We start from the raw sequence: 23,323 nt of genomic DNA on the forward strand, positions 1-23,323 counted from the left end.
TGAAGGGGGGGGCGGGGCGGGGGGCGGTGCCGCGCACGCGCGGGGGGCGGGGCGGGCGCGGGCCGATGACGCGTTGGCCGCGCGCCGCCGCCCTTGTCCGCGGATGAGTCGCTGCGCGTGGCCGCTGCTGCGGCGGCTCCCGGCGCGCGCGGGGCTCGCGCTCCGGCATGGCGGCGGCTCCGCTCCCCGCGCGCGCCCCGCCGCCTTCTCCGCGTCGTCCTCGTCGTCCGGGGACGGCGGCGCCTCCCGCGCCCCCGACACCTCGCTCTTCGTGCCCGTACCGCTGAAGCCCGGCCTCGGCGGCGCGGCCGGAGAAGACGTGGGCGCCGAGCTCACGCGGCCCCTCGACAAGGGTGAGTGCGGGCGGCGCCGTCAGGGGACGGGGCGGGGGCCTTGGGGCACCGACCGTGAGGCCTCGCCCGCCCTCTGCTCGCCGGCGCTGGAGGCTGGTGAGGCCGCGCCTCGAGCGCTCTGGGCCGCTCAGCTCGGGAAGGACGTTCGGGAGCTCGAGCTAGCGCAGAGAACGGGGCCGGGGCACAGATGTGACGGGGAGCGGCTGGGGCTCGGCCAGGAGCAGAGCAGGCTCAAGGAACACCTCGCTTTCTACTGCTCCCTGCCAGGAGGCTGCGGCCACATGGGGGTCGGGCTCTGCTCCTGGGGAGCAGCAGCGGGAATAGAAGAAACGGCCTCAAACTGTGCCAGGGGAGGCTTAGGTTGGATACTGGGAGGAATTCCTTCACAGGAAAAGTGATTAAACATTGGAAAGGGCTGGCCGGCGAGGTGCTGGAGTCACCGTGTCTGGAGGTGTTTAGGGACAGACTGCCTGTGGCACGCAAGTGGTGTTTGGTCATAGGTTGGACGCGATAATAGGAGAGGTCTTTTCTTGATTCTGTGACCCTCCTGAGGGCTGAGGGAGCTGGCCCCTGCTGCTCCCGGGTCCTTTCCCCTCTCCCTTAAGGGCAGGGGCTCCTTCCCTGCCGCTGATTGTGCCCGTGAAGGTGAAGTGGGATCAAGGCTGTTGGGTGAGATGACACCTGCATGTGGTGGGATTCCTGGAGCTGTGCTGTGCAGGGTGATCCGTGTGAGTGCCTTCCAGCTCAGGGTATTCTGTGATTGCCCAGGGCCCGTAGGCGTGCCCTGTGTGGAGGAAACTCTTCTGATCTCTTCCTCCGTTCTCTGCTTTGGCGCGGTCAGGATAAAGGTGCTTGGCTTGGGGCGTGTCCTGTAGCCAAACTGCAGTCTTGAGCTATGTCTGAACTTCACAGACAAAGTTTCCTTGAAATATTGATGTTACGGACCAAAGAGATTGTGTGTGTGTGAGTGTGACTAGGTCAGAAGTGGGTGAAGTGACAGGGCAAGGGGGAATGACTTCAAATGGACAGAGGGTAGGTTTAGATTGGGTATTAGGAAAAAAATTCTTCCCTGTGAGGGAGGTGAGGCCCTGGGGCAGGGTGCCCAGAGATGCTGTGGCTGCCCCATCTCTGGGAGCGTCTAAAGCCAGGTTGGATGGGGTTTGGAGCAGCCTGAGATAGTGGAAGTGTCCCTGCCCATGGCAGGGGGCTGGAATGAGATGGTCTTTAAGGTCCCTTCCAGCCCAGACAGTTCTGTGATCTTATGACTCCGTGATCTTTAAAGACTTGGTAAATAAGAGACAAGGTCTTGATTCTTTTGATGTTTGCTGATCTGAAAGCATTAAGGGTGCAAATTGAAATCTTTCATATTTTCTTGTAATTAAGTGTTGTGATGACATATTATTTATCTCAAACTCCAGGGTTATACGAGCATGAGAAAATTATCTTAATAGTTCAGAACTGTGGGGAGAATAATATCTGGTATTAAAAGCCAAAAAATCCCAGTCAGGAAGAAGAATCCTGAACAGCTGTAATGTGAAAATCTGCATTGTCAAACTTGTCTTTTTTTTTAATATGAATAGTGCATTCCTCAGGTGCCAATAAAGGTGAATGATGGCTTCTTACCTGTACATTGCCTGTTGTCTCATTTATTAGAGGAGCAGTTATGATGGATTTCTTCAGCACTACAACTAAAACGCTCTGGGAAAATAAGTATAGATTCTTTTTGGTCTTTGCTAAGTATTTGAGAACAGATTGGCTAAAATTCTGTGGAAATTAACTACTTGAGACAGCCTGATGTCCTTCCCTGTGAGACTGGCAAGGAATAGCAGCCAGGTGACCTGTGGGGTGCTCATCTGGCTCTCTTTGTTGCTGTCAACAATATTTTGAAAAAACAATAATGTATTTTAAAAGTATTTGTATTTTGAAACCCAGTAATGTTAGAGAAGGCTGGACAAGACCTTCTTTAACACGTAGCCATTTTTTAAAAATGAAATAAATAGTCTTTCTCTGCTTCCCTCTTCAGATTCTGACTACACAGTATTATGCATCTGTGCTTTTTTTTAAATATATTTTAAATGAAGATACTTTATCAGATTCTGCTGCTAAGTACTGACTAGATTCAATAAAGATGTGTATTTTTGAGCTTTCTGGTTGCAGCTTGTGCAGAAACTTTGTTAGTGAGCATACTTGCTGCGTGAATCATCTTGGTAGCTTGTTACTTGCTGAAGTGAGAGTGATTATGGTTTTCACACTAGTCAAACACTGTTAGGAAGACTAAAGGTCTTTTTAGAAGCTGACTTTTGTAAAAACTTCATAACAGACCTGGAATTAATTCACTGCTTCTGTTTTCCACAACTTCATAGGAAGTGTACCCCTGTGAGTGCTGATGGATGCTTTCAATTTTGGTGTGTGTATCTTCTGTATCAGTTGTCACTGAATGTCAGGCCTTGTTAGATGCACAGGTTGCTTGGAATGGACAATGGGAGTCTAATAAATGGAGTTGTAAAATAAAGCACTTCAGCTGCCCCAGTGGTCACATACAGCCTGACTGCAGTGGCTTGTTAGCATCAGAGGCACAGGGAAATGACTCAAAAGTGTTACTGCAAACAAGGTTGAAACATCTAAATGAATCTGATACATTGGAGACTGAGTGATTTCTGGACTTTGCTGCAGTTGGGCTGTTACAGAGAACCTTAGAAATGCTGCTGAGGTGTCAAAGTAATCGAGGAGTAAGAGCTAAAACACAGCTCTAGAATGAGAGAGATAAACAAAGGGAAGTCTCAGAGCAGGAGTGAATGTTAAAAGGTGGTGATTGAGACAGGACACAGGTGCTCTGAGTGTCTGTGTGCAGTTGGATAAGCTCACAGGGCTGCAATGCTAGTTTGTTTTGTTTAGATTTCCCTTATTGTTGGACAAGTGTTTGTGCTCAGGAAGGCTCCTGACCTTGGGCAGCCCGGTCCCAATGTCACGGGCCTTGGATAGTAACATGTTTTGGCGCTGACCTTTTAATCTTGTAGTAAGGCCAATGGGCTGTGAATTGAGCTGCGTGGCTGATGATGTGTTACTTGCTAGAGCTTCTTAGGGAAGCTCTGAAGAGCATTGAGCCCTGTGCTTGCTTATACTGCACTGATTTCCAATCTGTCTTGGATTTCAGGGCCCTTAAACACGAGTGTGGATGCCTTCCTAGGGAGTGCAATCCTGCTGGTGCCCTTGCTTCTTTGTTGCCTTTGGGAACATTTCAGAGCACGAGTTAATCCGTTAAAACACTCCTGTAGTGGTATGGGATGTGCATTTAAATTTGCCATATTCTTGTCAGCTGGTGATTTTCCTTGTGCCAAGCGGACTGTCTCTGTTACAGCTTTTTAGAGAGGCAATCTTGCAAAAATTGAAGGTTGATTTCCTGGGAAGCTTTCCATGTCATGTCAGACAGTTGCAGAGTGGGTTGCAGAGAGCAGAGCCTGACATTGTTGTGTCCAGTGACTTGTGCTACATTTGTCACTCCTAGCATTTTATAATGCAGGGTTCACAGGTTTGAGTTTTAAGAATAATGAAAGCTCATGAATAGGTGTTCATGAAATTTGCTAGATTTTTTGTGGATTTTGATCTGCTGTAGATGGAAAGGGGCCACATCTTTTTGTACTGACATTTAACTGACATTTAATGAACTGAAATCAGCGTGTACTTGAGTAAATACAATTTTGTTGCAACGCTAAACTTGCCTTTTAGAGGAGGGAAAAAATTTATAAGATTTTGTTCAAAGAAAGCTGAGTGATTTGTGATACATATGAAGAAACTCTGGGGTTTTTGGTTTTTTTTCCTTCCATTTATTTAACCTGAGAAAAGAAAGAATACTGTGTCTGGATTACCTGATCTTTCTGAGGAGTCTGTCTTGGAAGCAGGGTGGAGGGAAGAACATACCTCAGGATGTTGATTAAAAGCTGTCACCAAGTAGCTCAAGCAGATTTGCTTTTCCTATTAAAACCTCCTGATAGGTGCTGATAAAAAGCAAACCCCAGAACACTAATTAGTTTGTTCCAAACCCACCCCAGAACATTAATTAGTTTGTTCCATGACTTGTTAGCTGCACATTCCCATCTTTATGGTTTCCTGTCAAGTACCAGGGGGGATGGCTGGCACCACCTTTGTGGCAGTTCTTACTCTGCTGCTTTTGAAGGTTGTCCTCCACAACAGCCCCAGTCTCACTCATTGATTGTATTTGATTTAGGGAGAATTTATTTGTGTCTGTTCAGCATGGAAAGATTGCCTCTCTCCAGACTAAGGAGATTATAAACCAGGATCTTTGGGGCAGGAGAATGTGATTAAATTTTGAGGAAGCTAAAAACAAGTTATTCTTTTTCTACAGGTGAAGTCCTAAAAAACTTAAATAAGTTCTACAAAAGAAAAGAAATTCAAAGACTAGGAGCTGAAAATGGACTAGATGGTAAGAAAATGTTGTAAGTGTAGATTGCTTTAATGTGAAATCTCTTTTACTTCAAATATGGTATTAGATGTGATCTTTTTATCACAACACTGCTTCTTTACATTGTCTCTGCCACTTAGTTCAAATAACCTTTGTATTTACTTTTAATAGCTTATATTAAGGTACAGATTTTTAATGAACTGCTTCATTGCTTTATTGAGTGTTTACAAATAGAGTTTTCTGATCCTGGCCACATTAATTTTGTTGTTGTTCTTCTTTTTTTTTTCCCAGCTCGCCTCTTTCACCAGGCATTTATAAGCTTTAGGAAGTATATCATGGAATCCAGTTCTGTGAGTGCTGATTTGCATATTATTCTCAATGATATATGCTGTGGTGCAGGCAAGTATCTGGAATGCTTGTAAAATAAAATGTACATTTTTACTTGGTTTTGCTCTGTATACTTATCTATGTACATGTGAACCCCCTACTGAGAATTATTATTCAATGTGATTGAGAATTAATTCACTGCTGTCAGAGAGATTAAAAATCCCTGCTTCCCTGTCAGAAACATTTGTGCCCATCCAAGGGAATGTTCTGCTCTTAAATCTTCTGAAGTGGAAATGAAAGATGTGGAGGTGTTAGCTAGAAGCAGCAGAGGCTGTACAGCCTCTGTTCAGGGCTGGAATGAAAACAGTGCTGTTTATTCCTCTCGAAAATCCAGTAGTCACTAGGGGGCACTTGGAGAGCTCTGTCCCAGCTGGTGGCTCTGGGGGCAGCTTTGTGACTGTGGCACTCACAGAGGTGGCTTTGCCTGCTTAGTGCATCCTGTGTTGGCATTAACAGCACTTACCTGAGAGGTGATGCCAGCTGGGAGCAGCAGAATCAGCTTTCTCCAGGATGTGAGCTGCAGTGTGTGTTTTAATGATGAGATTTTAAAGGTTCCAGTGGCTGCTGGTTTTGTCTTAAAATGTGTATGTGTAGATTTTAAATGTTGGCCCTCTTAGGAAATTGTCTCATTATATTTCTTGTGCATCAAATATTCCACAGGGTTTTCTCATTTCCACTCCTTATCTGGTTATAGATGAGCATTATGCCTTATAACTCATCTACAGAAATACTGAAGTTTTTAAACTTGAATTTTGCTTGTCCAAAGATGATAATTAAATATACCAGAGTTTTAAAAAAATTCCACAAGGATTTTTATTAATTGAATAATAATTCTCAATTTAACCTCTCCCAAAATGAACATCACCCCCAAGAAAAAGGAAGACACTCCAACAAACCCCAAGCCACTGCTTTTTCCTTTTTTGTGTGTGTATGTTTGATAATAACAGTTTTTTAGATCAAGGCAGTTCTTTGAAATTCTAAGAGAGCTGGACAGTAGAAGTGGGACTTGAAATGAGACCTTTAAGGCCCACATGTATACTGTGCAAGCATTCAGAAGAATGAACATGGATTTCTCTTCTGAGCTGATTTTAGAATTTGGAACCAGCATTCTAAGTCTTGGTAGCTTGGAGAAGCTGCAAATCTGTTTTTCTCTGTTTATTCATAAAAGCACTTTAAAAGTTCTCTCTCCTCTCTCTCCTCTCTCTCCTCTCTCTCCTCTCTCTCCTCTCTCTCCTCTCTCTCCTCTCTCTCCTCTCTCTCCTCTCTCTCCTCTCTCTCCTCTCTCTCCTCTCTCTCCTCTCTCTCCTCTCTCTCCTCTCTCTCCTCTCTCTCCTCTCTCTCCTCTCTCTCCTCTCTCTCCTCTCTCTCCTCTCTCTCCTCTCTTGATTTAGGAAGAAGGGGCTAAAATCTTAGGACAGAAAAGCTGTTTCTCATCCAGCTTTTCCACAGTTTCTCATTTTTACTTAGAAGTTTTGTAGGCAAATAGGCTGAGCAGAGTGGATATACTGAAATGAGATGCAGTTTTTCATATTATTGTGTTTGTATTCCATTGCTAAATTAGTCCATGTACTTGTGTTAGTTTCTCTTCTGCCACTGAGGTAATTATTGTAGAGAGCCAGAATTGAAAGGATTACATAAGTGCGGGGTGGAAGTGATAGAGAAGATTTTTTTCTGAGTTTATAATAAAGGTAGACACTCAGACAAGCACAGAAACTTTCTGAAAAGGATTTGTTCTTCCAGGTCACGTGGATGATCTGTTCCCATTTTTCTTGAGGCACGCCAAGCAGATCTTCCCCATGCTGGACTGCATGGATGATCTGCGCAAGATCAGCGACCTGAGGCTGCCACCCAACTGGTCAGTGTGCTCCAGGGGCTGCACTGTTTCCTTTTCTTACTGCCATGGCATTCCACTGTCTGTGGACTTCAGAGGAATTATGCTACATTTTCAGTGCTTTTCTCTGGTTTTGCAATAATTTGTGTCAGGAACTCTTGTATTTTTTACTAGATACATCACAATGAATTAAAAAGAGAATAAGATTATATCAGCTATGAAAGTCACTGGGTTGGTGTGGGTTTTCCAGGAAGATGTTTTCTGACAATGTGTTTGCGAGGTAGCACATCAAAACATTAAAATATTGATAAGCTCAAGGAGAGAGAATTGCAGGAATAATGAGAATTATTTTGAACACAATGTGTGAATTTCACTCAATCTTTGAAAGCATTGTGTGACTGAGAAGATCAATGTGCAAGACACAGTAACCTCTTTATACTGTCTCTAAGAACATATTTCTGCTTTCAACACACATTAAAATTATTAATAAATAAATGCTTAAGATAATTTCCAGTTTCTCCTGAGTCAGTATCCAGATAAATGTTCAACAGATCTGCTTTTTTTTTTTTTTTTTTTGTCTTTGCTTTAGGTATCCAGATGCCAGGGCTATTCAGAGAAAGATAATATTCCATGCTGGTCCTACAAACAGTGGAAAAACTTACCATGCTATCCAGAGATTTTTGTCAGCCAAATCTGGAATATACTGCGGTCCACTAAAACTGCTGGCTCATGAGATCTTCCAAAAGAGTAATGATGCTGTCAGTATGTCATATTACTTACCAACATCCTTAGTACTGGAACAGTCTCATTAATGCATGTCTGTAAAGTTCTGCAGTGGCCCCAGGTGCTCCTGGAGCCCTGTGCCTTTGCTTTGCAGTGGTGTCAGCTCATGTGAAATCAGTTGTGCATTTCTGCTTTAGCTGCAGAGTGGAACATCATTTCCCCAAGTGGAGCAGTGCTGTCCCCAGAGCCTGTGCTGTGCAATCATCCCTGTAACCTGCCTCTGTTCTTCTGGGATTAGTTGCTCCCTGGGTTAGCCAGGTTCTACTATTAGGTTTTTCAGCATAGGGACCACGCCTTCTTTTGCCCATGACCTTGTACACAAAAAATTTCCCTTTTTTAACTCCCCTCAACCTTCAGCTTCAATGTATAAATAGATTTCACTTCACCATCCTTAAAAAATTCTGCAGATTCAGATGTGTTGCAGAGCACTGCTGTATATCAGGTCCCTAGAGGAAATTCTCATTAGTGTTTTATATTGCTTTTGGCATATTTTTGGAGGTATCTCACCAGTGTGTTTCCAGCTGCAGACAACCTGACCAGTTGTGAAGCACTGCAATCAGTACAGTACAGTAGTGATGTTGTGATTTCTCTTTTTGATTTGTAGAATTTGTAACTCCTAGTATCAGTCAGTCCAAGCAAGACTTCAGAAAGATTGTTTAGTCCTAGGAAACAGCTGTAATGTAGCACATGTACTCACAGAGTGGCTGTGGGTACAGTCAGTGATGTTCCTTGCTAGGGATTACTGAACTTTTCTCCCATGTGTTTAGTGTGTGTGAGAGGTTCTCAGTGGCTGGCTCCTGGATCATGTTTGGGCCCTTGGAGCTTGAACAGGGCTTCCAGCAGGGCTCTGCAGGTGGCTGTAGGTATGGATGGAGCAGCCATCAGCACCAAGGAGGGTAGGGCTGGCAGGGTTGTGGCCTCAGCTGTCTCTCACAGCTGATCCTCTTGAGCTCTTGCTGTGTGATTATAAGGGAGCAGGAGCTTGCAAGGCTCCTTCACTACTGGGCCTTGCTTTATGAGCTCCTTGTACTCTTCTAACAGTTCTTTGGTGGCAGATGTGACAGCTCTGAAATGCTCAGGGGAAGATGTAACCTCCTGCAGGAGTAGGGAAAGGCATCTAATTACAGATACCACCTCTTCATTAAACCTCCACTCTGCTAGGACTTAAATACAAGGCACAAGTCTCTCAAGGCTGAGTAGTTATTTCTTGGATAGCTTCTTTTACACTGTCCTGAAACTACTGAAGAAACTGTTTTTGTCCTCTTGGAAAGGGGGTTCTTTCATGTTCAAGAAACTTACCCTGACATTTCTGGATGCCTTTAGAATGTGCCCTGTGACCTGGTGACAGGAGAAGAGCGTGTGTTTGCCAATGAAGACTCCAGACAGGCTCCTCATGTTGCTTGTACCATTGAAATGTGCAGCACTAATACACCTTGTAAGTGCACAGAATTGTTTCTGTCCTATCTGTGGTATCCTTGTGTGTTACTGTGTGTGTTATTCCCTGGACTCAAAAGTAGCTGAGCTCTTCTTTTTCACTCTTATTTCAACAATTCCTGAACTATGATAGAGCAGTTGAAGAAACATGGATCATCTTAGAATAACTTTTTGGTGAGAGAGGATTAACTTTGAGCAACCATTTTTATGAAACCTGTGAATTCCTTCAGTTCCTTCCTTCATGTAATACTGTTCTAGATACTCTTCCTTGGTGCATCATATTTTTCTTTTTTGTTTTAAGATGAAGTTGCTGTGATTGATGAAATTCAGATGATCAGAGATCCTGCCAGAGGCTGGGCTTGGACAAGAGCCCTTCTAGGTAAGCTTGGTTGTGTTGGCAGTGACTTAGCTTAATGGCACATGAAATTCAAGCTTAGCAGTTGGTAGAGTCATTAGTGGTGTGTGATGCAAAGTGGAAGTATTTGTTTTTCATGTCTTCTCACAGCAAGTTAGAGATACTCTGCCTCAAAGGATCTGTCAGCATGACAGGAAGCTACCTGTCATGTTTTGCTTAACAAATGGGTTTTTAAAATTTTGTTCAGATGCCTCTTTTATTCTTCCTTCCTTGGATAATAGGGAGTCTTTACTACATTGTGCTGTCCTTTTACATTGACTATTTCCAAGAAGTATGCTTTTCTGTTCAATGAAAACAGCACCAGTTTTCAAGAGAGTACCTTTGTAGAGATTGTGCTAAATAATGGAGGCTTTAAATATTTTATAGTGTTAATTTCAAATGGCTCATTTATAGAGCTGCATCAATCTGTTATGTTCTTCAAGAATTCTTATTTTGATAATATTAGAATTTTTCTAGAGGAATTTTTGAAACAGTTTTCCTGGTATTTGGAACAGAAGTTTGGAATCTGATTCTCTCTTGACCCTTTCTTTCGTTGCTTTTGTTCGAAGTTCAGCAGATTTGTCACACCTCCTTTACTTCCTGTTTTTCCCTTTTGTGTTCTGACTGAATTAGAGGTGAATTCATGCAGAAAACAAAACACCTCAGTTCTGCTATGGTTTGGGAGGTAGTAAAACATGAGTAGTAAGTAAAACTCAAAGCTTTGCTCCATTTGTTCAGTGGCTGAGGGTACCTCTTGTTTTGGCTGAGAGGGTGCAGTGAGGTATTGGCTGCTCTGATTTCACACTGATGAATTGTCAATATCACCTGTTGGTAAGAGATCAAGAGCAGGTCTAGGGAAATAGTGTATTGTGGGAGAGGCTTTAGGTGCAAATTGGGTTGTGGAACGAGGTGAAATAGTCTTCATTGTGTTTAGCAACCAAAATATGATTTTTTGATACCTTAAGAGCCAGCTAAAAGGTTTGTTGTATATAAACAAGTAACATTTTGCTTTTTATTTCACTGGACTTTGTTCAGGCCTCTGTGCAGAAGAAATCCACGTTTGTGGAGAACCTGCTGCTATTGACTTGGTGACAGAGCTCATGTACACTACAGGGGAGGAAGTTGAAGTAAGTAATTCTGGGAAGCAATGAACACAATGTCAGGTTCTCTTTGCTGTAAAACAGGAAAAGATGTAGGGTCCTTTTGGGGGTATCACCGCTCAAAGTTGTCCTACAGGAAGTCTTGTTAAAATGTTTCTTGATTTCTGTATAAGCAAAGATGTTGCAAAGTTCTTTCCTTCCCTTTTTAAATAGTGGTACTGTTTTTCTGTAAGAAGATAAGTAGTTTGATGAGTTCCCTTTAGGGGATGATGCAGCTGGTACAACTATTTATGGACTTTTACAGCTCTGATCTTCAGGAGGGCACGGTGCTCTTGAGTTTGCTGACTAGTTAGTCTATATATGATAGAATTTGAGTTGAAAAAGAGACCCTTTTGGACAACTTTAATTGCAGGTCCGAAACTACGAGAGGCTGACTCCCCTGACTGTGCTGGATTATGCCTTGGAGTCCTTGGATAACCTCCGTGCTGGGGACTGCATTGTCTGTTTCAGTAAGAACGACATTTACTCTGTCAGCCGCCAGATTGAAGCCAGAGGATTAGAATGTGCTGTCATATATGGCAGCCTGCCACCAGGTAAAGCACTGTGCTTTTATTGCCAAGGGAGTGTTCTGCTTCTTATGCTTTTCTTAGGAGAAAACCCCCTTGTACTGCTTGCTTTATTTTAAAATAAAGCAGTGCTACTTTCCTAGTTTTGCTTCTTTATATAGCTAGAGAAAGTAATGAGCTTTCATTGACTGGTGTTTTAATCTTGGGATTAGACCTTTATTATGTACTTAATTTTGATCTTCAGATAGATATAATTAAATGAGGTCTATCCACAGCTCTGGGAATGATTTAAATCCCTCCTGCCTCTCCCTCCTCCCCCATCTGTGGCCAAATACCAATCAAATATCAATTTATTTCTTCTTTTCCTCAGCCTATTATAATGACATTGGACTTAATGATGTGTTGTCTTTATTTTGTATGGAGTCTGCTATGTGAAATGTTCTGTCATTCTGTTTTAGGAACAAAGCTTGAACAGGCAAAGAAATTCAATGATCCTGATGATCCGTGCAAAATTTTAGTTGCTACAGATGCAATTGGAATGGGACTCAATTTGTAAGTACTAACAGCAGGTTGTAGTACTTTTATTTTCCTTTGGGTGTGATGGCCACATTAATTTCTTTGTTTCTTGTCTCCCCGGTCTGATTAACTCACATAAATATCTGCTGTGTCTCGATAACACAGTACATAGAGTTCAATTTTGAAGTGATCAATTTGGTTAGGCAGAACTAGGCTTTAGTTTTAAAACTGGTTCCAAGAACTAAATGGCTCCCTGGGCCTAGTTCAGTGTGATGGATGACAGGGCCTACTGGATCAACTGGGGTCAGACGAGTTGGGTTGTCAGAGTTATAATTTCTGAAACACAGAGCAAGTTCAGCCCAGTGCCAGATGTATTTTCATTGCTGAAGGCCATGCAGTCACATCAAAAAAACAAAAGCTTTAATTCTGCATACTGGAAGTAATTTGTAAAAAAGAATTCCTCTTTGTTCTTGTTGAAATATTTCAGGTGTATAAGAAGGATAATTTTTAACTCCATAGTGAAGCCGACTGTGAATGAGAAGGGAGAGAAGGAAATAGACTCCATCACCACCTCGCAGGCGCTGCAGATCGCCGGCAGGGCCGGGCGCTTCGGCTCCTCCTTCAAACAGGGCGAGGTCACCACCATGCACCGCGACGACCTTGCCCAGCTCAAGGGCATCCTCAGCGAGCCTGTGCCCCCTGTCCAGGTGAGAACCCCAGCACCCAGTCTGCACAGATGTGCTCTGGGGCTGGCTCCTGATATTCTGATCCCGTGTTCTGTCTAGTTCTGCTTGCAACCCATAAAGGAGTTGTGCCAGAGTGACTTTGGATATACATCCCATTTGGAGACCCGTGGCGTTCACATTCTCTGAACACGATTCCTTTGCCCAGGGTTTTTCTCCTGGGAAGTTGAAAGGCAGTGAGAGAGGCTTCAGAGGAAAAGGAAAACAATTCATATCTCAGTTGCTTCTCCTGTGTCGTGCTCATGTGGAATGTGTTTGGAGATTGTTCACCCACAGGTGATTGCCTGATTGGACTCTGGTGTGAGTTGTTTTAACTCCTTGGCCAATCAGTGCTGGGACTCTGGAAAGAGTCACGGTTTTCATTATCTTTTTAGTATCCTTTCTGTATGCTTTAGGATAGGATAGTATTCTTTAATATAGTATAATGAAGTGATAAATTAGCCTTCTGAGAACATGGAGTCAGATCATTCTCTCCCCTTGTCAGTGCACCTGCATTTACAATAGAGACTTGGCTATGCTTTTATATTAAATGTGCTCTTTTAAGAATTAAAAGCTCGAGCACAAAAGTTCTAAATTTCAGTTAAGTGGGCTAAATAAACTAGAGTCTGCAGGGTTCTTTGGTTTCTTGCATTTTGTCTTTCAATATGTTCTTTCTGGTGCATTAACTTTAAAACAATGTTGAGAATTAATGGAAGTTTTTTTCTTTATTTTCCATTTAGGCAGCTGGCCTACATCCTACTCCTGAGCAGATAGAAATGTTTGCTTATCATCTTCCTGATGCCACTCTATCCAACTTAATTGTAAGAATGATCAAAATATTAGCTTCTGCTTTAAAAATGGAGTATCACTAATAGTCATTGCTTTGTACAAACCTGCCCTTGGGAGGCCTGGCAGACAGCCTTGTGTGTATTTTTTTATCAGTTGGATTCTTCTCTCTGCCACACAAGTGACTGCACTTTGGTTTATGATGTTTAACTTTTCTATGCTAAACTTGGAAGCTTTGAAACATGTCAGTCATTTTTACGTGTGTTTAAAACTGGGCAGCAGCTTTTTCATTCCAGCTTTTCTGAATTTTAACTGTAGATATTTAGGTCTGAGGCTGAAGATATTAGAAATCTAAATTTAGATAAATTATTTGAAAATTCCTAAAGAACTGGTCATGTCAGATTTCTACATATCTGAAAACTATCTGATTTTTTTCCTGTTTCTGAGGATTTTGTGGTAAAATAATGTGAAACTTTCAGAAAACTGATTTTGTGGGATTGACCTCCTCTTTAGATAGATACTAGTTCTTTTGGATGTACAAAAACATTAAAAAAATAAAAATTAAGATTCCAATACTGTATTGAAAAAACATTATCACAGCTTTTAGTAAACTGAGAAATCCTTGGCAGCTTTCATGGTTTTAAATGTGCATTATTGTTGCTGCTGATCTACTGTTATGTAGCAAAATGTGAACTTCTAATCTTAAAATAAAATATTATACTTGGAGACCTTCTGGAAGACTTAGCCTGGTAGGGTAACAACACATCTTTAAAATTTTTAAATTGGCTGTTTCTGGGCTAGCATAGTAGTGTTAAGATAAAAACCTTGTGTTGTTTTTGATCTCTTAAATATTCAGTCACATATTTAATTAAAAAGCTCATAGTTTCTTTAAAAATATTTTTAAAAAATCTTTCAAAGATTTGCATTAGAGAAATAATTTTGGGGGCCCATAAAATTCCCTCTGCAGGGTGCACTGCATCTTCCATTTCTCCAGATCTTGAGTATGTCTCATGTTTTCTTTGAACTCCTCTATTGGAATACCGTATTTAGCTTGTGTTTTCTTTCTTCCTAAAATAGATCTGATCCTGACATTGAGCTAAAAGTACCTCAATTATTGAATTGTATGCTGTAAAGTCAGCTTTTTGGGTCATGCTAAGTGATAAACCTGGAGAAATTTCTAAACATAGTGGTAACTGGTTCCTGTGATGTGTTCTTTGTAATTAAAATTTTCCCTTCCAGAACTTTGTTATTTAGGAGATTGATTGCAAGTGTTTAAATAAAGTGTAGTGTGTTGTGTCTTCTCCTCTGATCCTGTGTTGGAGAATATAATGCAAATTCTGCTACAAGAGCAGGAGGAACTCTCCTGCCCACTTTTTTATTACTGTCTTCAAATTTGATGGTTTTTAATTGCTCTTTCAGTATAACTATTCTTTCAAACTCTAAATAATTTTTTGGTTTGGTAAGACAAAGTTGAACAACCCTCTCCTGAAATAACTTTCTTACATTTGGTTTTATTTTCACAGGACATTTTTGTGAGCCTCTCCCAAGTCGATGGGATGTACTTTGTCTGCAATATTGATGACTTTAAATTTCTGGCAGATATGATTCAGCACATTCCACTCAATCTGCGATCCCGATACGTCTTCTGCACTGCACCCTTGAACAGGAAAGAGCCTTTTGTCTGTACCACTTTGTTGAAGGTCAGCTATTTTTTTCCTCAAAAAAATGTGTTTATATTGCACCAAGAGGGTTTTGGTGCACTGGGACTGTATCTAGCTGCTGTATTTGTTGTGGGCTTTGCTGTCAGATCATTTGAGAGCATTTCTAAAGTGCTCACAGGTAGCATAAGGGATATAAAATAGCTGGACATATATTGAATTCTTCACTATTTTTATTGACCAAAGCTTTTAACCTCTGAAGACTGGTTCTCGTGATGGAAGTTAAAGTTGGGATAGCTTCTCTGCTGTTTGACTCTGAAAATCCTACTGCTTGTTCTTATCTGTCAGCTCTGAACTGGGAGAGTTGTGTCCCCATGTCACTTGTGCACTGTTAAGCTTTGCACTATCATCTTCCTAAAAGCAGTCATTGAAAACCAAGTTACTGCTCCTTTGAGCTGTTAGCTTGCCAACAGAAGGAGAGAATATAGGATTAAGGGTGATTGCTGTAGTACAGTTACAAAGAATTTAAACCTCAGAAAGCACAGAGCTGTAGGTTGCTCTCAGAATTATGTCACTTTGCTTTTCAGGCCTGGGTGAATTGGTTTTTGCTGTCCCCCAGGAGTGATTATTTTGAGGAATTTGTAGTCAGCTGATTTTTCAGCTTTGCAGGTTTAATAATAATGTAAGTTGGGGCTGTTACTTTGTTAGACAGTATTGCCACTGTTCCCTTTTTAATGACTGCGTTAAACTTTTAAAATTAAATAGCATAAAAATGAAACTGATGTGGTGCCCTCATGTCACAAGTATTAGAGCCCTGCTTTTCAAAAATGGCTAAAAACCTTCCAAAAATGAGTGACTGACTAAAGAGTTGAAAAAAGTGCTTCCTAAGGAAAATGCTGAGCTTTTTTATTCCAAGTAGTGAAGGTGCAGAGGGGCATAATGCAGTGTTAGAGGGAGGTAGGCTGTTGTGAATGCTTGTGTGAATTTAAGCTCCATTCCTTGGCTAAGAAAACCCACTTTCATATCAGCCAGATAGGAAGCATTTATACTGTTGAAAATTTTAGATTTAATCTTACTTGACTTGTTTTTCTGTTATTTGAAGAGCTGAGGGTTTCAGAAGAGTGGATTTCTAGTGCAGATTAATCTGTTTGGTTTGTGGGTAGTGTGTATCCTAAACCAGAAAATACATTAAATATTCTAAACTGGCAACCCTGAAACAAGATAATTAACCAAATAGGAGGAGGAGGATTAAAAAAGACACAAAGTCCATCTGGTTTGCTAGAGGCAATCAAATGCCTTCAGTGTTATGCTTTTCTGGATAGCTCTGTGCCTTTGTTGATTAACTCTGTGCATGGCCCGTGGACAAATTGTGTTAATGAGGCCCTGGAAAGGAGGGGTGACTCCTGTGTTGAGTAATTAAGTAAAAGAATGTATGGCATTTGGGTTGGGCAAAACAAAGCAGGTGTTTTGTGGAGTATTCTATGCACACAGACTCTGGGGAATTTAACTCTTTGGGCATTTCTTCTTTCCTGACTGAGGACTTGACTGAATCTGTTTGTTTTTCAGTTTGCACGGCAGTTCAGTAGAAATGAGCCTCTGACGTTCGACTGGCTCTGCCGGCACACCAAGTGGCCCTTAACTGCTCCAAAAAACATCAAGGAACTTGTACACCTCGAAGCTGTGCATGATGTTTTTGACCTCTATCTGTGGTTAAGGTATATTGACTTTGTGCTTGAATGTTGCCTTGATTTTTTTAAGATTTTCTAAGCCTTCTGATGTTGACATTTTTGTAGCGAACTTTCTCACACACTTCCTGTAAATAACTCATTGTTTTGCATTCTTTTATGGAGGAGGAGAAATTCGTTGGACTGTTGGTTTGTCCAGTGTCATTGGAGAGGTGGCACTGTCACCCTCCAACCCACTGTCACTTTTGGAGAACTATAAATGTTGGAGTCAGAAAATAAACTTCCCCTTTTCCTCTTTGCCTTGAGAACAGTGGTGTGCACTTGTGTTCTTTCGTGTCCCATAGTGACACTTGAAGGCTGTTTATTTTTTCCTGTGATTTATGACTTGCAGTCCTAGAATGCAGTGTCTTGAAGCCCATATGTACATGGAGCAGGATGGGCTCCTTTGGCCTTTTAGAGGATCTTGACAAACGCAATGTTGAGGGAGTGAGTTCTGCAGACAGCGGTTTGTGACTGACAGAAGGAGAAGGGTAGAAACAAGGACTTGAGCAGCTGAAATGCAAATTAAAATATGTATTCCCATGCAACATGTAATGGATATTCATTTTACTTAGTACATATCCCACTTTTGTCCCAGTGAGAAGGTTTAATTGTGTGTTCTTTTGCCTCTCTTCAGTTACCGCTTCATGGATATGTTCCCTGACGCTGCCCTTGTAAGGGACATCCAGAAGAAACTGGATGACATTATACAGATTGGTGTCTGCAACATCACAAAGCTGATCCGAGCTTCCCAGTCTGCAGCTGCTCCTGGCACAGCTGAGGTGGTGTCTGAAGACTTTCCTCTCTCAAGGACTCAGAGGGACAGCAGGGTGGGGTCAGAGCGCCACGGTGCAGCCTCCCCAGAGGCACTGTCCATCGCAGTGGAGGCTGCAGGGCTGAGAAGAGCCAAGAATGTGAGACCCTCCCGGCTGGGTGGCAGGCAGGAGGAGCTGAAAAGCTACGGACGGGGATCCCTTGCCAACAGACTGCTGAGGGAGGGACTGCTGACACAGGAAATGCTGAGACAGCTGGAGAATGAGTGGCAGGATCAGCACAGGAATGGTAGATATGGCTTTGGTTCAAAAAAAGATGATCAGCATAGTTCAAAGGAAACGAGAAAAAAGAGAAAATAGAACCATGCCCTAATTCTGTTTAGTTTTTATTCATAAAATAAAATACTATTTTAATAACTTCTTTGGCATTTCATGTTTACACTGCTGCAGCTCCTTGATGCTTTTCCTTCTCCCGTGACCAGCAATGTGAAGCACTCAGAGAATTGGACTCTTCAAAGCTCAGAGGCCATAAGTTTGTTTTAACCACTTAGCTGTACACTCTTTCAATCATGGTGTTCAGCATCAGTGTATGATCTATTGCTATGTGAAAATTTGAACTTGGTGTCTTCTTGCAAGATATCCTCTCATCATCAATAAATGTCAGAAATTTCACTAGTAATGAATTAGCTACTCATTCCACCCCTTCCCAAAGGGCAGAGTTTAACAGACCACAAACAAGTGATGTTTAGAATGCTGATAGGAGTCATGTGCCTCTAATCATTGTGTCCTGTGAAAATGTGTAAGGAGGCTAAAAGCATTTGTGGTAATATGTCAGGAGTGATGGAATTATGGCCACAAGAATTTTGGAGTGAATTTCAATTCTGTGTACAAGTGCCCAGGTCCTGATTGTGTCACTGTTGGGAAACCTTTAAGATCCAGGCTGAGTTTCATTGTCAAATACCTGACTTTCTGAAGTGATCAGCTGTGTTTCTCTGCAGGCTGAAAGATTGCTCTGAATCCCCTTTTCTTTCTCCTGGTATCAGTCCTTTATGCTGCTGTTCAGAAAGAGATCTGCAGCAGTTTGAAAAACGTTTTTACAGCTGATTTCAGTGTAGCTCATGTACTCTTTCCTCATTGTTTACTAAAAAGCAAGCAGTGTGTAAATGTTTCTAGCCCATGTGATCTCCTGCTTTCAGTACACTACTGGTGGGAAGAGAAAGTTTTAGGTCCTTTCCCTGCAAAGCCACATCTTTTTTTCCCTTCCCCAAGAAAAACCAAGCAGCTCTCTGTGTGTGGCAGTGGCCATGTGAGTGTTGTGGATTTTCTGCTTTGCAGATGAGCAGTTCAGCTTTGCTTTCCCAGAGTCCTGCTGAACAGCAGCACCACTTGCACAGAGTGCAAGCTTGCATTAACCCTTAGAGATGTGTTGCATTTGCTCTCACACAGCTTGTGTGATGGAGTGCTCTCAGCTGCCCCCTTGCTCCTTGGCACTCACTGGAAGGGAAGCAGTAGTTGCCCAAGCCTGAGGCACGTTTTGCCCGCGTGTGTTGTCCCACATGCACTTCCCCCAGATCCAGGGTGGATGTGCAAACCGCTGTTTGAAACCCCCTTGGTTGTCCACCATGGACAACTCTGATTTTCTCTGCCCAGAGTGTGAGGCTGGCTTGTGGGAGACCCACACTGATAATGTGCTTTGCTTCTGTTAGGCTGAATAGCTGAGTGCTAGTGTCTAATTTTGAGCAAGGAAAGAGTGGCTGGGACTTCAGGGCGTGAGCCAGCCTTGTGTTTCAGCACCAAGCCTTGCAATAAAGAAGCTAAATGACTATGAGCATTCTGTTTTGTATTTTGCTGAGATTAGCACTTTGCTTAACTCACTGCTTGTTTCCATAGTGACTCCATAGTAACAGTTTTAGAAGCTCTGAAGTTTATTCAGGCGTTTCCAGGCTGACTTTATGAAAGTTTTCTTTTCTTCTGAGCTAATGGTGTGGCTGTCATTGACTCCCATTAGAATGGCTGCCAAATTGCTCCCATGTGCTACAATCTGGACTGCTGTGGTGCAGTTACCCCAACTACCCCTTTTTAACCTGCCTTGTGAGGCTGTCCTGAAGTTTTATTTTTAAGCAACAACAGTGCTGTTCTCTTGATCTGGGAATCACATTTGCAAAATTATTTCAGGTGTTCAGATTTCCAGATTAATTTTGGGCATCAAAATTAGAGATGTTTGGAAGTTTATTCATTAATTGTTTATTTGCTGTCCTTCAAATGTAGGGTGCTGATTGTAACAGCACTGCTTGGTAAAATCCTTCTGTCTTTTAAGCCCAGTATGCTCTGTTCTGTCTGGGATGTTTCCATCTCTATTCTGATTTTTCCTGTCAGTCCCCTCAAGTGTGCTGTCTTACTTTATGTCCTGATGTTGCACTAGGAGTGGCATATGCAGGAAGAATGAGTGTGGGGACCCTTTACTCTCCTGAGCATTGATGAACTTATGGGAATATAATGGGGGAAGAACCTGCTGCTACTGCAGGGAAGGGGGAATGTGTTGTAGGAGTTGGTTTTGGAATCACTGTTGCCTTGTGAAGGTTGACTTTAGAGTAGAGACTAGACAGAGTTAAAGAATAAAGCAGAGATTTATTAAAAGGCCTCCATGGATCCACTTTGGGCAGCACAAGAGCCCAGCCAGGGCTTCACCCAAGATGAACCAAAATGGTCACAAAATGGACAACCAACCACGAGGCCTCTCTCTTTTATAAGTTCTGGCCCATTTGCATATTGGAGTTAATTGTCCAATTCCAGCTCCAGCCCATGAAGCCCCATCCTTGTTTTTCTCTCTCCAGCCCACGTTGTTTGTGCTCCTGGGCCTGAGATTTGGATCATTTGTCCCTGGTTCCCAGCTGGAGCAGGAATTGTTTTGTCTCCCTGCTCTGTGCAGAGAGCTCACCATCCCCTAATGTGAAGCTCAGAAGTACACACTGAGCAGCACCGAATCTGAAAAATATAAAAGCTCAAACCTGAGGAATCATCATAAACTGTAACAAAGAAGGATTTCCCCTGATGACTCGCTAGTAACCTTGTCCACTGTCTCCTTGTTAACCTGGATACCAAATTTAGCAGCCAGCATTGCTACTGCCTTTGATACCTCACCAAAGATAGATGAGTTCATCTCACAATAAAATGCTTATTGATGTGGTACCTCTTTCTGGAGGTCACAAGGGCACATTTAGCTGATGTACTCAAGACTTTTTTGTGAGTTTCCCCATTGTAGCTATGAGCTCCTTTTCTCTGCAGGCCTTTGACTGCAAGGCTGTGGGAGGCAGATGAGCACCAGACTCTTCAGGATTCTCCTCTTCAGGATTCTCCATGGGGTTTGGAGGCAGAACTGCAGCAGAAGAAAGTACAGAGTGAGGCATTACAATTTTAAAGTCTTGTTGGCCCTTGCAAAGCAGGGAGGGAAAGTTTGTGAATAACTTTTATTGATGCAGGTCTAACAGAAGGGAAAAACAACATCACCTCAAGCTTCCAAGCTGTATGCAGTTGGAGCTGATCTGTGCTGGCCAGGGTATGTACATAATGGCTGTAACACTTTGGGGTGTTGGGCCCTCGGTACACTGAGCTGCTGTCTGGGTGGGAATGAGATCATGTCTTGTCTTCTCTTGCACAGCAGCCTGCCGGAAGCTGGGATGCACCAAGGGTGAGTGAACAGCTTACACAGTGATTCTGGCATGTCAGGTATTTCACAGAGCCTGCTGCCTGTTCAGGAACATTGAGATCTTTGAGACCCTTTTCCAGTGGCGTCCCTCAGAGAAAGAAAGAAAAGAGAGAATGAAAAGTAAATCTGCTGTATTACGGACACAATGAGCTCTGGATCAAAGGGGGATGGAGCTTGAAAGGTGATGTTTTCAATTTTGCTGGCCAGAGGGGTTGTGACTCGGGTGGTGTGGGTAAACAATGAGGAGAGAGACAGTCCCTTTGGGAGTCAGTGTCTGACTTAACGAGCCAGCAGTTATTAAAAGATGAATAGAGGAGAAGTGAACCGTGCTTTCTGGCTGGTAGTGTGGCTTATTTTCTTCTTTCTTTTCTCTCTTTCTCTCAAAGATCAAAGGCCTAATTTTAGAACAAGCCCTATTTATGGACTGCTCAGCCACTGTTCTAGAATAATGGAAAATAAATAGAGCTGGCAGGATCTCCCAGTGTCCAGAGCTCATCCCTGATGCAAGGCAGGAAGAGAAAAAAAAGGAAAAAGACCTTTCCTAGCAGAGGTTCTGTATGTTTTGTGTCTGCAGAGGGAGTTCCCCTTCCTCAGCTCTTTCAATCTTTCCTCATGATCAGAAGCTGAAAAAATGTGACCTGTGAGTGCTCCTGATGTTCAGCAGAGCTAACTGCTGATCCCTGCCACAGCTGACAGGACTGGGCAGAGTCCTCCTTCCAGGGCTGGTGCTGAGTGTGGAGCTGAGTGTTGGTTTGTGTGCCTCTGGATTTTCCTCCTGTAGATACAACCCACCATGATCAGTTGTACTTTTTTTCTTTTTACAATAGCATGAGATGGTTGGGTCCACTCTAGGCTATGAACTGATGTGGCCAGACTTTCTACTGACTGCCTGCCTCTGCCCTTCTCTGGAGCTCTAGACAATTCCTACCACTCACTAGTTCTTTGTGTTTCCTCACATTACTTGGTACTCTCCTCCCCCTTTCCTCATCTCCCCCTGCTGTTTTTCTAAACTATCAAAATAATTTTTAATTGTTGCTTTATTCTGCAAAATTTAGGGTGACAGTTGTCTGCAGTAACTGTGCTCAGTTCAGCTGAACAGTAACTGGGGGGAAACACATTGTTGTGTAGGTGTAGTTTGAGAGGGAGCCTCTAATTACCCCATGAGAATGCCTTTTTTTTTTTTTTACCTCTTCTTTGTGTCAGCATTTCACCGAGTTTCCTTGGGATGATGTTTCCATAGTCCATATCACTTGATACAGTGACAAAATCCTGGAACCACAGGTGTATTCAGGATGAATTTGAGAGTTGATGGTTAAAGGCTGTCTCAGAATCTGATGGTTGTGTAAGGAAGCTGCTCTTGCTGTAGGTGCTCTGTGCTGCCAGCTGAAGGCATCCTTCCAGTGGGGCAGTCTGATACCCGCTCTGCTGCCTGCCAGGTAAATCTGTCCTCTCCCCTGGTTTTGCACTACTGAGGAGCTTCACTGGTCTGGAGCTTTGGGAGGAGGGAGAAGAATCAGCCCCAAACCTCCCTGCTGGGAATTGCACAAGAAGCATTCCAGCTGGGGGCAGGGGTCTGTGTGTGTCTGCTCTTTCCACAGCTGAAGCTTAATCGGTACAAAGCTGCAGATAAGGGTGCACTGTGCAGAGCTAGAGTGAAGTTAATTCATGCAGAAGAGCTTGTCTCACGAGTGGGAGTGCTGAGCAGAGGGAGAAGTCTCCTAAAGCCCTTCAGCTTCCCAGATTCCCTGCAGCACTCTGCACGGTGGGAGCCTGGCAGCCCCTGGAATGAAGCAGGCTGCGTAGCAACTGCTTTGAGAAGTGGTAACAATTCTCAAGTGGGGCAGTAACAAAATCGATTTTTCTCCCCTTCAGCTTGGCAGCTCTCCAGGTGTCTGCTCTGGCACAATGAAGTGTGTGGCTGGGGAGGGAGGGACTTTGGGTTGATGTGTGGGGGGGTGTGATACAAAGAGGCAGAAGTTTAATCACTCACCCGATCACTCTGGATGGATTTCTTTCTGGACTCAATTTCCCAGGAACTCTGCTATTCCACACGGGGGAAAATGCCTCTGCTGAAGTTTCTCTAGCTCCAGTTTCGTGAATAAAGATCTGTCGCTTTGGAGTTACTCACAGCAGCTCTGTCACTACTGACTCATCCATCTGCTTCAAGAAA

At 43.0% G+C, this 23,323-nt stretch overlaps 1 protein-coding gene across 1 annotated transcript; it reads left to right on the plus strand.

Moving 5' to 3' along the window:
• The first annotated feature begins 96 nt into the window (after window positions 1-96).
• SUPV3L1 (Suv3 like RNA helicase) lies at window positions 97-18,269 on the plus strand. Its single transcript, XM_084210197.1, has 15 exons — window positions 97-353; window positions 4,717-4,794; window positions 5,065-5,172; window positions 6,901-7,015; window positions 7,581-7,749; window positions 9,098-9,209; window positions 9,510-9,587; window positions 10,638-10,729; window positions 11,115-11,295; window positions 11,727-11,820; window positions 12,272-12,491; window positions 13,247-13,327; window positions 14,816-14,992; window positions 16,517-16,665; window positions 17,312-18,269. Exons 1-15 carry the CDS (start codon window positions 104-106, stop codon window positions 17,805-17,807), a joined length of 2,400 nt encoding a protein of 799 aa, XP_084066323.1. The 5' UTR covers window positions 97-103; the 3' UTR covers window positions 17,808-18,269.
• The last annotated feature ends 5,054 nt before the right edge of the window (window positions 18,270-23,323 follow it).

The sequence above is a fragment of the Fringilla coelebs genome, assembly GCF_963513975.1.
Source record: "Fringilla coelebs genome assembly, chromosome: 8".
NCBI classification, from domain to species: Eukaryota; Metazoa; Chordata; class Aves; order Passeriformes; family Fringillidae; genus Fringilla; species Fringilla coelebs.